The sequence below is a fragment of the Pogoniulus pusillus genome, chromosome 6 (genome assembly GCF_015220805.1).
Source record: "Pogoniulus pusillus isolate bPogPus1 chromosome 6, bPogPus1.pri, whole genome shotgun sequence".
Lineage (NCBI taxonomy): Eukaryota > Metazoa > Chordata > Aves > Piciformes > Lybiidae > Pogoniulus > Pogoniulus pusillus.
Genome location: NC_087269.1, coordinates 10,535,424 through 10,548,596, shown reverse-complemented (window position 1 = coordinate 10,548,596; position 13,173 = coordinate 10,535,424). Strand labels below are relative to the sequence as shown.

Below are 13,173 nucleotides of genomic sequence, written 5' to 3'. Positions count from 1 at the left end.
CTAATCATCCTCATAGCCCTCCACTGGACCCTCTCCAGCAGATTCCTGTCCCTCTTAAACGGGGGAGCCAAAACTGAACACAGTACTCAAGATGAGGTCTCACCAGGGCAGAGTAGAGGGGGAGGAGATCCTGCCTTGTTCTCCTGGACACTCTTTCTAATACACCCCAGGATCCCATTGGCCTTCTTGGCCACAAGGGCACATTGCTGTGCCATGGTTAACTTGTTATCCACCAGAACCCCCAGGTCCCTCTCCACAGGGCTGCGTTCCAGCAGATCACCTCCCAGCCTGTTTATTATTCCTCCCCAGATGCAGGACTCTGCCTTGTCCTTGTTGAACTTCATCTGGTTCCTCTGTGCCCAACTCTCCATTCTGTCCAAGTCTCTCTCCATTTAAACCCATTACTCCTTGTCCTGTCATTACAAGATCTTGTAAATAGTCCCTCCCCAGCCTTCGTGTAGGCCCCCTTCAGATACTGGAAGGCCACTATAAGGTCTCCTCAAAGTCTTCTCTTCTCAGGCTAAAGAGCCCTAACTCTTGTAGCCTGTGATCATAGCAGAGGTGCTCCATCCTCTGATCATCTTTGTGGCCCTCCTCTGGACTCACTCCAACAGTTCCATATCCTTCTTGTGTTGGGGGCTCCAGAACTGCACACAGTACTCCATGTGGTCTCACAAGAGCAGAGTAAAAGAGGAGAATCCCCTCCCTTTCCTTGCTGGCCACACTTCTCTTGATGCAGCTCAGGACACAGTTGCTTAAATTTCCCATCTCAGAAGCATGTTTGCTCTTTGTAGTAGCTTGATAGTAAAAATACATTTTAATCACCATCTAGTAAACAGACATGGCAGATTGCCTCTGTATTTTGTTACTAGTTGTAGCATTAGGAAATAAGATGATTATTTGTTATTTGTTTGAAATGTCCATCTCACTGCACTATAAATTCTGGAACAGCCTTCAATACAAACAGAGTGAGGAATGAGGGAGTGTCATGAACTAAGATGTGCTGTTGTGCAAGGCAGATAAATGTTCTCATGACCCACCTAGGTCATAACTTGAACAGGAGGTCATTTGGTGGTCATACATTCACAAAGGTGGGAAGAAGGTGAAGTGTGAGTGGGATCTTGTCCAATGGCTACTGTACAGTCTCCTGCATGTTAATAGTGTGGAAGAATGCCAGACAGCACCACATGCTCTGAAGAGCTCAGTGAACCTGTTTAATACATATAAGGCAGCACAAAACTTCCATGACTTCTTCTGGGTACTATTTCCTGATTTATTTGATTATATATATGGGGTTTTTTTTAATCATCTGGTTTTGTTTTTACCTCCTCCATAGGGATACAGAACTGGCTATGCCTACAGGCAACCATTAGTCAGGGAAAAACCCAGACATAAGAGTGACGTTGAAATCCCAGCCACTGTGACTGCTTTTTCCTTTGAAGATGATACAATCCCCCTTTCCCCCTTGAAATTCCTGGCTCAGAGGCAACAGAGGGAAAAGACAAGATGGCTGAACTCTCCAAACACATACTTGAAAGTTAATGTGCCTGAGGAGTCCTGGAATGGGGAAACCAGTCCCAGGACTAAGATCACGGTAGGTAGATGTTTTAGACAGTGGCTTCATTTTTGCACTACTTGAAAGTAAATTACAAATCGTTTCTGTGAGGGAATCTTTAACAAGATTGGCAAATAAATTTATCAAGCAAATAAAAATAGGCTTTTGGGAGACTCAGTGGCATTAATGCTAAGAGGCCCCTCTGCCTGGGGAAGAAGGCTTTTATTGGAAAAGCAACAGTTTGTGATACAATTTAGCAATCATTTCCCTTTTGTTACTGGCTCTTCTAAATCCTGAAGTGAGAAACGGTTTTTCTTTCTACTATCTACCATATCTTGTCCTGCTTTCAATTATCCACCAAACATAGTAGAGTTTTAAGTAGCCCATAATTTATTCTCTTCGCACGTGGTTTAATTCATCTCTGACTGCCCCTTTCGTGTTTGTGAGCCTCCTGAAAACAGATTTAGAGTTTGTTCATGCTCCTACTTTTAATGATTTTCCTCCTCCTTTGGCTCACCAAGATGCTTTCACTGTGTTTCCAGCCTGGCGAGTGGGGGCTCTAGTGAGGTTAGGAAGCCTGATTCTAGCGATCAGGCTACTCCCACTTGCTTAGCACAACCGCAAGAGCGTTAGCGCCTCCTGCTGGTAGTCTTTGGGAGAAACAGCCTTAGCAACTGACTCAAAACCCTGTTTAGAGGTGAAGAAAATGCAGACCCACATGTACGAAAGGGTTCTGGAGCTGGTGGATTTATATACCAGATCCTTTCTAAATATGCCTGCATTAGTACACAGCTAGCACTGCCTTTTTCAGGAATGCATTCACAGAATCACAGAAACATTCCATTCAGGTTGGAAAAGACCCTCAGGATCACCAAGTCCAACCGCTATCCCTACTCTACAAGGTTCACCCTAAACCATATCCCCAAGCACCACATCCACATGACCTTTAAATGCATACAGGGTTGGTGACTCAGCCACCTCCCTGAGCAGCCCATTCCAATGCCTGACCACTCTTGCTGGGAAAAAAAAATTCCTAATGTCCAGTCTAAACCTACCCAGTCACAGCTTGAGGCCATTCCCTCTTGTTCTGTCACTATTTACTTGTGACAAGAGACCAGCACCAACTTCTCCACAATATCCTTTCAGGTAGCTAATTCCAGTATTTGCCAACAGTAATGTTGATGATGCATGTTTGAGGCAGCTGAAATCCTCTTGAGCAAACAGACAGACTTGTAAAGAGTTGGGATTATTTTGTGGGTGTCATGTGGAATTGAGAATAAAGTGAGAAAGTCCTTTCTTTATTTCTCTCCTTCAGTGGTGAGACAATAGTGAGAATTGTTCCTCCTCATCATGCTGAAGTTTTTAGCTGCCTTTTTTTTTTTTTCTTTAAGTGGATGAAAGCTGATGACTCCTCCATCAGTGGAGGAACACCAATCAAAATTGAAGATCCAAACCAATTTGTTCCTCTAAACACAAACCCAAGTGAAGTGTTGGAAAAGAGAAATAAGGTAAAATGTGTAATGGAAGGAAAATGGTAACACTTCCAAATAAATTTATGTGCTGAAGTAATTACACAGCAGTAAAGTGACATTTTCAAATGCTCTGGGTTTGCTAGGAAGTTTCTTAACATTGTATGTGATTTTTGGCACTAAAAAGCAGGTATTTAAATATATGATATACATGAAGCCTGTAGATGCATGTGCCATATATAAATATATATATACATACATATAAATTTGGAATCCAATTGTTTGGTGAGGGGCAAATGTTAGCTCTGGAAATGATAGACTGGAAATGGTAGTCCCTGCTATTTAGCATTATATACTTAGTGAGTAATTATGTGTCACCATGAACCAAATTGCTGTGCATTGTCTGTAAAATGATTCAGCCTCAAACTGTAATCTTACCTTATTCTGTCTTAGTTTTCCTAGCATTTATTAAGTTGAGGGGTTTATGGTCCAGTCTTGCTTCCCAGTGGCAGCCAAAAAAGAGAAAATGACAGTTGTTGTTGTTGGATCTCTGTAAACGCAAATATCTCACTGCTTTTCCCTTCCAGCACATAAGAAACTGACTGTCAGACTGACCAAATACTCCACCCTAGGCAGAGATATATTAGCAGATATTCAGGATACTTTCCATTTGATTACATATTTTTCTGTTTCTTGGAAAGCACCATATTGGTGTCCGTGGGGACTCAGCTGGAGTCAGAAAGAGCAACTCCCTTCCTTAGAACTAGAAAGAAGCTCTCTAATCATCTAGAGATTAACACCACAAGTGTCAGACAATAATTTTTATATTCATGCATTTCACTGTCTGATTAAATAGTCTATTCCTATTTTTGTTTCCCTGCTGCAGATATTTTTTAACCTGCTCTGTACGTGTGCTTATATCTATAGCTGATCTGTCAGTCTCTTAAGCACCGACAGTGTGAAGCTAGGACTGTTAGCTTGGGGGAAAATGGAGAGGTATCCACAGAAGGAAAAACTTCACCAACCTTTGTGATGACAGAGATCTAATACCTTAACATGGAGTGCTTATTGTGGAGGGGAAGGAGAGGACAGGTTGAGAGACATGCTATTCCTTGGAGCTTATTTCAAAATACTGGGGTGTAAAAAGTGCAGGAGCTAGGATGGTTATTTGGGAGAACTCCTAAGCAGCATATGCAGTGCATTTAGAAGGAGAGATCTTCAGTTTTAGATGCAGCAGCTTGATTCTCCATCAATTTACTGCTGGTGGACACAGAAAGAGAAGTATCTGTTTCTAACCCAATTTCTTTTCTCTGCATAGATAAGGGAGCAAAATCGATATGACCTAAAGACTGCAGGACCACAGTCACAGCTGCTGGCTGGAATCGTCGTGGATAAAAAGCCAAGTCCAGTGAGTAGGACATAATTAATTGCTTTACTTGTATTTAGATTATTTGCCTGCTTGTCTTGAGCACTCTGAGCTGTTTTCTTTCTAAATGCTTTGTTGGAACTGGTTATTTTAATGCCATATTTGGGATGTGTGATGCAAACTGTTCATGTCTCATTTCACAGGTTTAAAATGTTAGTTTTTAAAAGGGGCTGTGAGTGGTAGGTTTTGCCTGATGTTAATTTTAATGAAGTTGGACCCCTGTCTAAGAACATTTGAGCTAAAAAGTGATAAACTTTGCAGTGCATGGTGCTAAAAATAGTCCTTTCATCACTCAGTGGAAACCACTGCTGAAGGAAATGATTGAGACCCAGAAACAACTGTGTTTGAAAGAAGGGATGGGACCTTGTAGAAGGCAGCTTACACTGGAAACAGACTTCTTATTGCAAGGGAGAGTTTCCAGTTTCTTGTCCATGCCATCTTACTTTGAGTAATAAATACTTGCTTCCAAAGAGGACAGATATCACTTGTAATGTATCTAACAGACTGTGCTGAATTGTAATTGGAAATTTATAGTTCCAAGAGTTTCCCATCATCCCTGAGCTAATGCATCTGTTTCCTCGTTTTGGTTTCTAACATTCTCTTGAGATGACACTGAGTTGGCTTGTTTATTTCAGGAAAAAAAAAACTTTCCAAATGAGTTTTCTTGCAATATGAAAATAATTTAAATGTTGTCATTGTAAGATTCATCTCAGAAGAGTTTTTCCAATTGGATTCTCAAACTGAGAGTGAGCACAGTTGCTTTCCTGCACACATAAAATAAATCCTAGAACTTGAGGCATTTGCAGAAAATATGGGAAACCTTCTTTCTGAATCCCTGTTAAAAGAACTCTGGCTTCTCTGAAGGCTGTGTTAGTCCCTGAAGTGTAAGCTTCTGAAGCAGGTCTCTACTCCTTAAGCTGTTCCACTTGATACAAGAAGAACCTCACATAATAATGGTGCAGCTGCAAAAGGATGGTGATTTACAGCTCAGAGTGGTTTATTATTATTTGAATGCTCATTAAATGGGGCAGTTTTAGTGTGGATGCACACATGGGGCTTTTCTGTATCTGCTATCACCAAACTTTGGGGGAAAAAAAAAGGAGAGCTTTGCCATGTACATCTTGCTTGCTTCTCTTGTTTTAATTTTAATGTTGTGGTTTGCCCCTTTCTAGCCAATGCAATTTGAAGATGATGAGCATGCACCACCAGCACCGCCAAACCCATTCAGCCATCTCACAGAAAAGGAACTGGAAGAGTACAAGAAAACAATTGAGCGCAAGCAGCAAGGGTTAGAAGGTCAGTGCTGTGTTTTCAAATGGTGGAGTTTAATAACTTTAATTATGAGCTCATTTCTAGCTTGAAAACACCTACTGTTACAAATGTATGCATGCTGGTTATTAGCACGTTTACTTTTGGCAACTTCTTTACTTTAGAACTGAACATTGCTTTAGATGGTAGACATTTTTGTGAAATGTTCTCTTTTTCTACTCTGGTTAGAGATAAAATTAAAGCAGTGAAAGGCCTGTGCAGAGCTGGGGGTTCAAATCCACACTTTAACATAATGGCCTTTAGTTATTTATTTATCCCGCTGTTGTTTGGGTTTTTTTTCTTTCTTTATTCTATCAGAAGCATAGAATAATGCATGTTTAAAGAGACCATGAAGGTCAACTTAGTCTAACCTTCTCCTCAAAGCTGAATTCAAAGTTAGATCAAGTCACTCAGGTCTGTCTAGCTGAGCCTTGAGGACCTGTAAGCATAACAATTCCACAACCAGTCTGGTAACCTTCCACCTCATTGTGGAAGTTTGCTAAGCAGTCTGGGTGATCGACTCTGAAAAGTGATCTTTGCCACTTGGATTCTGAAATGCATGGCAAAGCAGATAAAAGCTCTGTGATCTCTGGATTCTTTATGTACCAGTTCTGATAGCAGACCTTTTTGTACCAGTTCTGATAGCAGAATTCACAGGAAAAGGCTGCTAGACTCCCTTGGGAAGCGAAATATGCCACAATTCTTTACATTTGGTAAAACCATGCCAGTTAGGTCTCCATTTTTTGACCCTTGATTGCAGTGGGTTTGAGGACACATTTGTAACTTTTTCTTCCCAGAAGTTTATGGAAAAGTTTAGTGTTGGCTTCTTTTAGTCTTCCTTTATTTTCCCAATATGCAAGACTCATCTGCTTTGACTTCTTATACCTTCTTCTAGTACTTCTGTTCCATGGGGAATTACTAATTCAGGGTTGATTTTAGTTTAGTTTAATTTTGTTTATTTAACAGCACTTACTATACACTTGTCTTCACTAATATTGTGCAATAAGCCAGCTTTGCTCTGTATCACATCCTGGGCATAGTGTAATAGCTTACTGTAACAGCAGATTGTGTGACTTAGTGGCTAAGTGGGGCGTGCTGCCTGGAATGCAGCCCTGCTACCCTTTGTAATGCTTTCTATTAAAAAACTAATATATAATGCTTGTTAGCAGGTAGAATATGTAAATGCATAGCCCTATAGAGTTCAAATTGTGTATTGTAACTTCTTGAGGTTGTCAGCATGAGCAACGCAATGCAAGCACAGCTGTAAATCTTGTAACACTGACATTCTTAACTTGTTTTTTTTTTTCCACTTTTGCATGGCTACTAATTGAGATCTTGTCCTGCAGATGCTGAACAGGAATTATTCTCAGATGACGGTTCATCTGTCTCACAAATTCAGTCACAAACTCAATCCCCGCAAAATGTCCCATCAAAGTTAGAAGGTATTCCATGACTTTCTGTACAGTGCTGATGGCTCTCGCAGCCTGAGTCATCCACTCTTCTGCTGCAGCCCTTACACTCGCATGAAGCTGGTTGATCCAGAAAGAGCCCTCTTTTACCAAGGCTTGGGTGGGACACTGCAAACCTGTTTTCCCCAGTTCTTTTTTCTAATGCGTAATTATCACAAACAGAAAATAACTCAAGGCATTACTGAAACTTAGGTATTGATGAGATGGAGAAAAGGGCTGTTACATTTTTTGTTTATTGGAAGTGTTAAGAATAGATTTATTTGTTATCTATGGCCTCTCCAGCAAAGTCTAAGGTGGCATTTGGAGAGGGTGGTGCTCTAAATACTTCTGTATGAAATGGCTGCGTTGTCATAAATTGGTCTCTTGCCATAAGGTGCAGTCCTGGGTGTGCTTGAGACTCTCTGTATATGCTTTGCAGGCTGTATTTGTGTCTGGTATATACAGCTTGAGCTACCTGACAGGGCTAAGGGTAACTTTTTCAGCCCATTTTGCTTTAATGACACTTTCACAATATTGGTTTATAAAGAATGAAGGGTGCAAATAAATGGGGAAAAATCTACACCTAAGGACTTGATTCTTTGGATCACTCTCCAGATTCACAGACTTGGGTTCAGTGCTGGCTTTTCTCATGGCAGTGTACGTAAATAATTGGAGATTTCCCTGTTCTTTCAGAAAATCATGAAGATCTCTATACCCAGAATGCTAACTTAATCTCTGTGGAGTTGCCAGTTGTGGTGGTGAACGGCAAGGAGGATGCCCATGACGTGGAAGAAGATCTCACCAAGAGAGTCAGTCAGTTAACCACTAGTACTGTGGAAAGCGTAGAGATTACAATTAAAAGCTCTGAAAAGATAGAAGAGGCCCTGTCCCCTGAAGGGTCACCTTCCAAATCCCCATCAAAGAAAAAGAAGAAATTCCGCACCCCATCTTTCCTGAAAAAGAGTAAAAAGAAGGAGAAAGTAGAAGTGTGAGTGCAATTCTGTAGTGAGGAGACATTGCACATTTTAAACGTTTCAGTTTGACCATTAACAGCTTAGCGTTAGGGGTGTGCAGTAACTGGACTTTTAACCTAAAGGAAAGGGAACTGGAAGAGGTTTTGCTTTAAAAACAAACAACAAAAAACACATAAAAAGAAAACAAACATAAAAAAATTATATATCTATTTCATGTTCATTGAAAATTAATTCATCTCTCACTTAACTATGCCCAAAATTGCTACAAGGGTTGGAAACATTCATTAGTTTAATGTAGAACCACACTGGCAGGTGCTCGGTTGCCATCATAGCAGGATCAAATAAATACTACCACAGTATGCAGCAGCAGCAAGGTCTGCCTGGAGTATTTTGCAGACCTGAACATTTTCAGTACAGTTCAAGTCTTTAATAGAAGTTACTGTGGAGTAACTATTTTAAACTGCTGTCTCATTTGGTAACCAGAGCCTACATTTTTTGGTATTGTGGTTTTGACCATCTCTCTCTTCTGTTTCTGCACCCTTGTTGGACCTGGGTGCATATTAACAGCACACCTTTAAAATCTTTTATTTTTTAAGGTTAGATCATATAGACTATGATACACTGGCACATAATATTGGGGGGGTTGGGGGAGATGACTGCATAAGAGAAAAGATTTATTTGGAATTACACAAAATGGCTAAAGAATTCTGTTCTTCGATAACTTTTTTGCCAAATATGTCATTTTAGCGAAATATAATTTTTGAAGACTTCTTTTTTATTCTATCAGTTTGGGAGGGGGGGTGTGGTCAGAGGTGGGTGGGAGAGGGAAACCCTTATTTTTCAAGAAAAGGGGATTTTATACATTAACATTGATAATTTAGTTTAACTGGCAAAACAAACAAAAAGATTTTATATGTTCAAATGTTTGTATACCGCTCAGTATAAAAGGTATTTTAAGCATGTGAATCAAGCATTTAATAGTAGAGTGTATTTAAGAATGCTTGGGTTAGAGTATACTTAAATATAATTCAGGAATCCAGGGACTTAGAAATCAAAGGATAAAAGCATATAAAAATTGAACTGGATTCATGTTTAAAAATTACATGTGGGTTATTTTTGTGGTGTTTTGTTTTTCTTCCTCTCTCTCTCTCGTGGTATCGCTAACGAATGAAGAAAAATAATCTCTTAACATAACCAAATGAAGGAAACAAAACTGTTAAAAGGGAAAGTGAAATAGTAAGAAAATAGGAAGAGACAAAGAAAGTAAAAGTTTGGTGATTTTTTTTTTCTTTTTGAGTATGTGATGAGGAATATTTTTATCGACTCAGCAAAGCGCCATTTCCATGTTAGACGTTTGGAATCATTTGTTTGGATTCAGGCAGAGTGCAACACGTTGGCTTTGTTCTTCGCTTCCACTTTGGGTTATAAAAGGGTCTCGTCGAGTCTGTGTTGTCCTTTGGATGAACCCAGAGCAAATCAGAGCCTAGTGCCATGGGTAAGGGTCGTACAGCCGCTTACTCATTTTTACTGATCTTGTCATTTTAGTACTTTTACTGTGTTGTAAATATGAACTAAGCATAGAAGCTAACTTAGGGTTTTTCTTCGCTGTGTCGAATAGTCTGTAAATCACCATCACGATAGCAAGCGCATTTTTAAAGATCCATGTGATTCCTAAACTGCCAGTTTGAACTATTACACCACATTTAATCATGGAATATGGCTGGAGAGTGGTTTGGCATGCAAAAAAAAGAAAACCACATAAAATTAAATCATTAAAAAATGTTGATTATAGCATGTTCAGAGGGCTGGTTAGCTTTGACCGTGTTCAGTGTCGATGTCGGAATGGATCCTGGAAACAATTTCCTAGCTGTCACTAAATACTGGAATCAGTGTTTTTTAATCATAGTGGAACCTTTCAGTTGCTTAACTTTGTCGTTTTGTTTTGTTGGTTTGTTTTGGGGTTTTTTGGGGTTTTTTTTTCCTAATGTTCTACATTATTTGTGTCGTATTACAACATCTGTAGAAACAGTAACCTGTGAACTCTTTGCTTTTCATAACTTTTTAAAGAGTATATCTAAAAAAAAATGAGTGCCACGTGCATAAATATTTTTTAAAGCTCAATTGTGAACTATTTGCACCTTTTTTTTTGGTTCTTTCTCCCTTTTTTTTTTTTTTGCTAATGCCTCTATTTACTTGCTTTGGCGTACAGAATGAGCCAGCCAACTCTTGTGTCCTGTGGAAAACAAACAGACAAAAAAAAATTATATATATATATATAAATGTTATCTGAAAATTGCTCATAGATGTAATGCTAATTAATGTTAAAAAAAAAAAATCACACAAATAAACAGTATTTTAAATAGATGGATTTTTGTACGGCAGCCGTTTGTGCACGGAGGTCTTACAGAGCCACAGAAACATCCAGGTGGGAAAAGACCCTCAGGATCACCCAAGTCCAATTGCTATCCCTACTCTACAAGCTTGACCTTAAACCAGGGATCCAGGGGTCCTCAAACTACGGCCCGCGGGCTGGATGCAGCCCCCCAGGGTCCTCAATTCAGCCCGCCAGTATTTACAGAGCCCCCTCCGCTGGGGGTTGGGGGGGAAACCAAGCAGCTGCTTCCTGCCCCTTAATCTGCGGCCGCCCTCCCAAGCACCCGTCAGGACTGCGCTGGAACCAAACTATAGTCCGGCCCCCGACACCACTGGGCAGGAGCTAAACTGTAGTGCAGCCCCCGACACCACTGGGCGGGAACCAAACTATAGTCCGGCCCCCGACACCACTGGGCAGGAGCTAAACTGTAGTGCAGCCCCCGACACCACTGGGCGGGAACCAAACTATAGTCCGGCCCCCGACACCACTGGGCAGGAGCTAAACTGTAGTGCAGCCCCCGACACCACTGGGCGGGAACCAAACTATAGTCCGGCCCCTGACACTGCTGGGCTGGAACCAAACTATAGTCCGGCCCCTGACACTACTGGGCTGGAACCAAACTATAGTCCGGCCCCCGACAGTGTCTGAGGGACAGTGACCAGTCGCCTGTTTAAAACGTTTGAGGCCCCCTGCCTTAAACCATATCCCCAAACACACCCAGAGTCGGTGAGCCCACCGCCTCCCTGGGCAGCCTGTTCCAGTGCCTGACCACTCTTGCTGGGAAAAAAATCTTCCTAATGTCCAGTCTAAACCTACCCAGTCACAACTTGAGGCCATTCCCTCTATATTTACCTGTAAGAAGAGACTGGCGCCAACCTCTCCACAGCATCCTTTCAGGGAGTTGTAGACAGCAATGAGGTCTCCCCTCAGGCTTCTCTTTTTCAAGCTAACCTTGCCCAGCTCCCCTCAGTCACTCCTCGTAAGGAGGCCTCCAGGCCCTGACCCAGCTTTGCTGCCCTCCTCTGCACTCACACCAGCACCTCAACATCCCTCTTGTAATCAAGTGCCCAAAACTTAACCTAATACTCAAGATGTGGCCTCAGCAGAGCAGGGTATAGGGGGACAATAACCTCCCTACTCCTGCTGGGTTTAGGTCTCTTGTGAGTTGAGAATCAGAGAGTGGCAGGAGTTGGAAGTGACCACGAAAGATCATCCAGTCTGACTCCCATGCCAAAGTACAGTCACCTATACCATGTCACACCAGAATGCACCCAGGTGGGTTTTGAATGTCTCCAGTGAGGGAGAGTCCACAACCCCCCATGGCAGCCTGTTCAGTGTTCTGCCACTGCCACAAGGGGAAAAAAAATCCTCATGTTTCCATGGCACTTCATATGCCTCAGCTTCCACCCACTGGGCCTAGGCCTGTCACTGGGCATCCCTGAGCAGTGCCTGGCTCCAGCTCCGTGGCACTCAGCCTTTACGTATTTATCACCACCAGTGAGGTCCCCCCTCAGTCTCTCCTCATAAGGAGGGTGTTCTGCTCCAGTAATGCTTTGATTATGCTCAGTTTCTCACGACTTTATTCTCAAGATGACTCCTGGTGCTTATGCTGAAAGCTTTGCAAGGAAGTAGTCTGATCTGGTTAGGGAACAGTTGTTTTCTCTGTCACAGCTTCTGGAGATGAAAGAGTGCAGGCCTGGGGTGCAATACACAGGCAGCTGTTTTGAACCCTGCTGAGTTCGTGCTGCAGGTTCTCCCCTGGGCCATGATTCATAGAATGGTCTGGGTTGGAAGGGACCTCTGAAGGTCACCTTGCCCAACCCCTTCTGCAGTCAGCAGGGGCATCCTCAACTACATCAAGCTGCCCAGAGTCCTGCCAAGCCTCTGTATATATCCAGGAATGGGGTCTCAACCACCTCCCTGGGCAACCTGTTTCAGTGTTTCACTACCCTCGTGGTAAAGAACCTGTTGCTAAAATCCAATCTGATTCCCATCTTCTTGGTCTGTGTCTCATGTTCTGTGGCATGGGTTTATGTATGACTGCCTGAGTGGTTTAAGTGCTGTGTAAGTACAGAACATGGAGACAGCTTCTGGAAATTACCCTTTCCCCCTCTCCCCTATTATTAATGCGAACAAAGGGGCTTTTATAGGGAAATGTTTCAATGCAAAGTTATTCCAAGACATCTGTCTCATGCTCTGCCAGCATATGGTGTACCTTGGAGTCTCTGAGGCTGCAGAAGTTGCAGTGTTGTGTTTTCATAGCTGTATCAGCTCTGTGGAGTGTCTTTAAGGACTTCAGCAAATGTTTATTTTCGTTGTCTTTCCACAAATCAGCCTTTTGTTTACAAGGACGCAAAAATCCAGCCCTCTGAGTCTGGTGACAGTTTCATGAACTCAGTCCCCATGTGGAAGGATAGTTTTGGTTTAGTAAATCTTAAGTAAATCTTAACCAAGGTTCAAGGAATTTTCTTACTGCCATTCATCTCCAGGAACATCTACAGCCTGCTTAGTGCTGCAGTAACATGAAAGCAGATGCTGTATCAACACAGAGGAGCTTACACTGTAAGGCTAAGTCCATCTGTAAGGTTTTTTTTCTTTGAGCCCTCTTTATTCTCAAGA

The 13,173-nt window shown here is 41.9% G+C and overlaps 1 protein-coding gene across 6 annotated transcripts in view; it reads left to right on the top strand.

The window, feature by feature from the left end:
- Positions 1–10,544, top strand: part of ADD3 (adducin 3) — a 134,321-nt gene extending 123,777 nt beyond the window's left edge. For 5 of the 6 annotated variants that reach the window (XM_064144422.1, XM_064144420.1, XM_064144419.1 and 2 more), the window contains 6 exons: positions 1,337–1,594; positions 2,947–3,063; positions 4,343–4,432; positions 5,623–5,746; positions 7,105–7,200; positions 7,900–10,544. In XM_064144422.1, coding sequence (XP_064000492.1) covers positions 1,337–1,594; positions 2,947–3,063; positions 4,343–4,432; positions 5,623–5,746; positions 7,105–7,200; positions 7,900–8,198 — 984 coding nt within the window. In that variant the 3' untranslated portion in view covers positions 8,199–10,544. The remainder of the gene's footprint in view (positions 1–1,336; positions 1,595–2,946; positions 3,064–4,342; positions 4,433–5,622; positions 5,747–7,104; positions 7,201–7,899) is intronic. The other variant, XM_064144424.1, reaches the window with a different exon arrangement.
- The last annotated feature ends 2,629 nt before the right edge of the window (positions 10,545–13,173 follow it).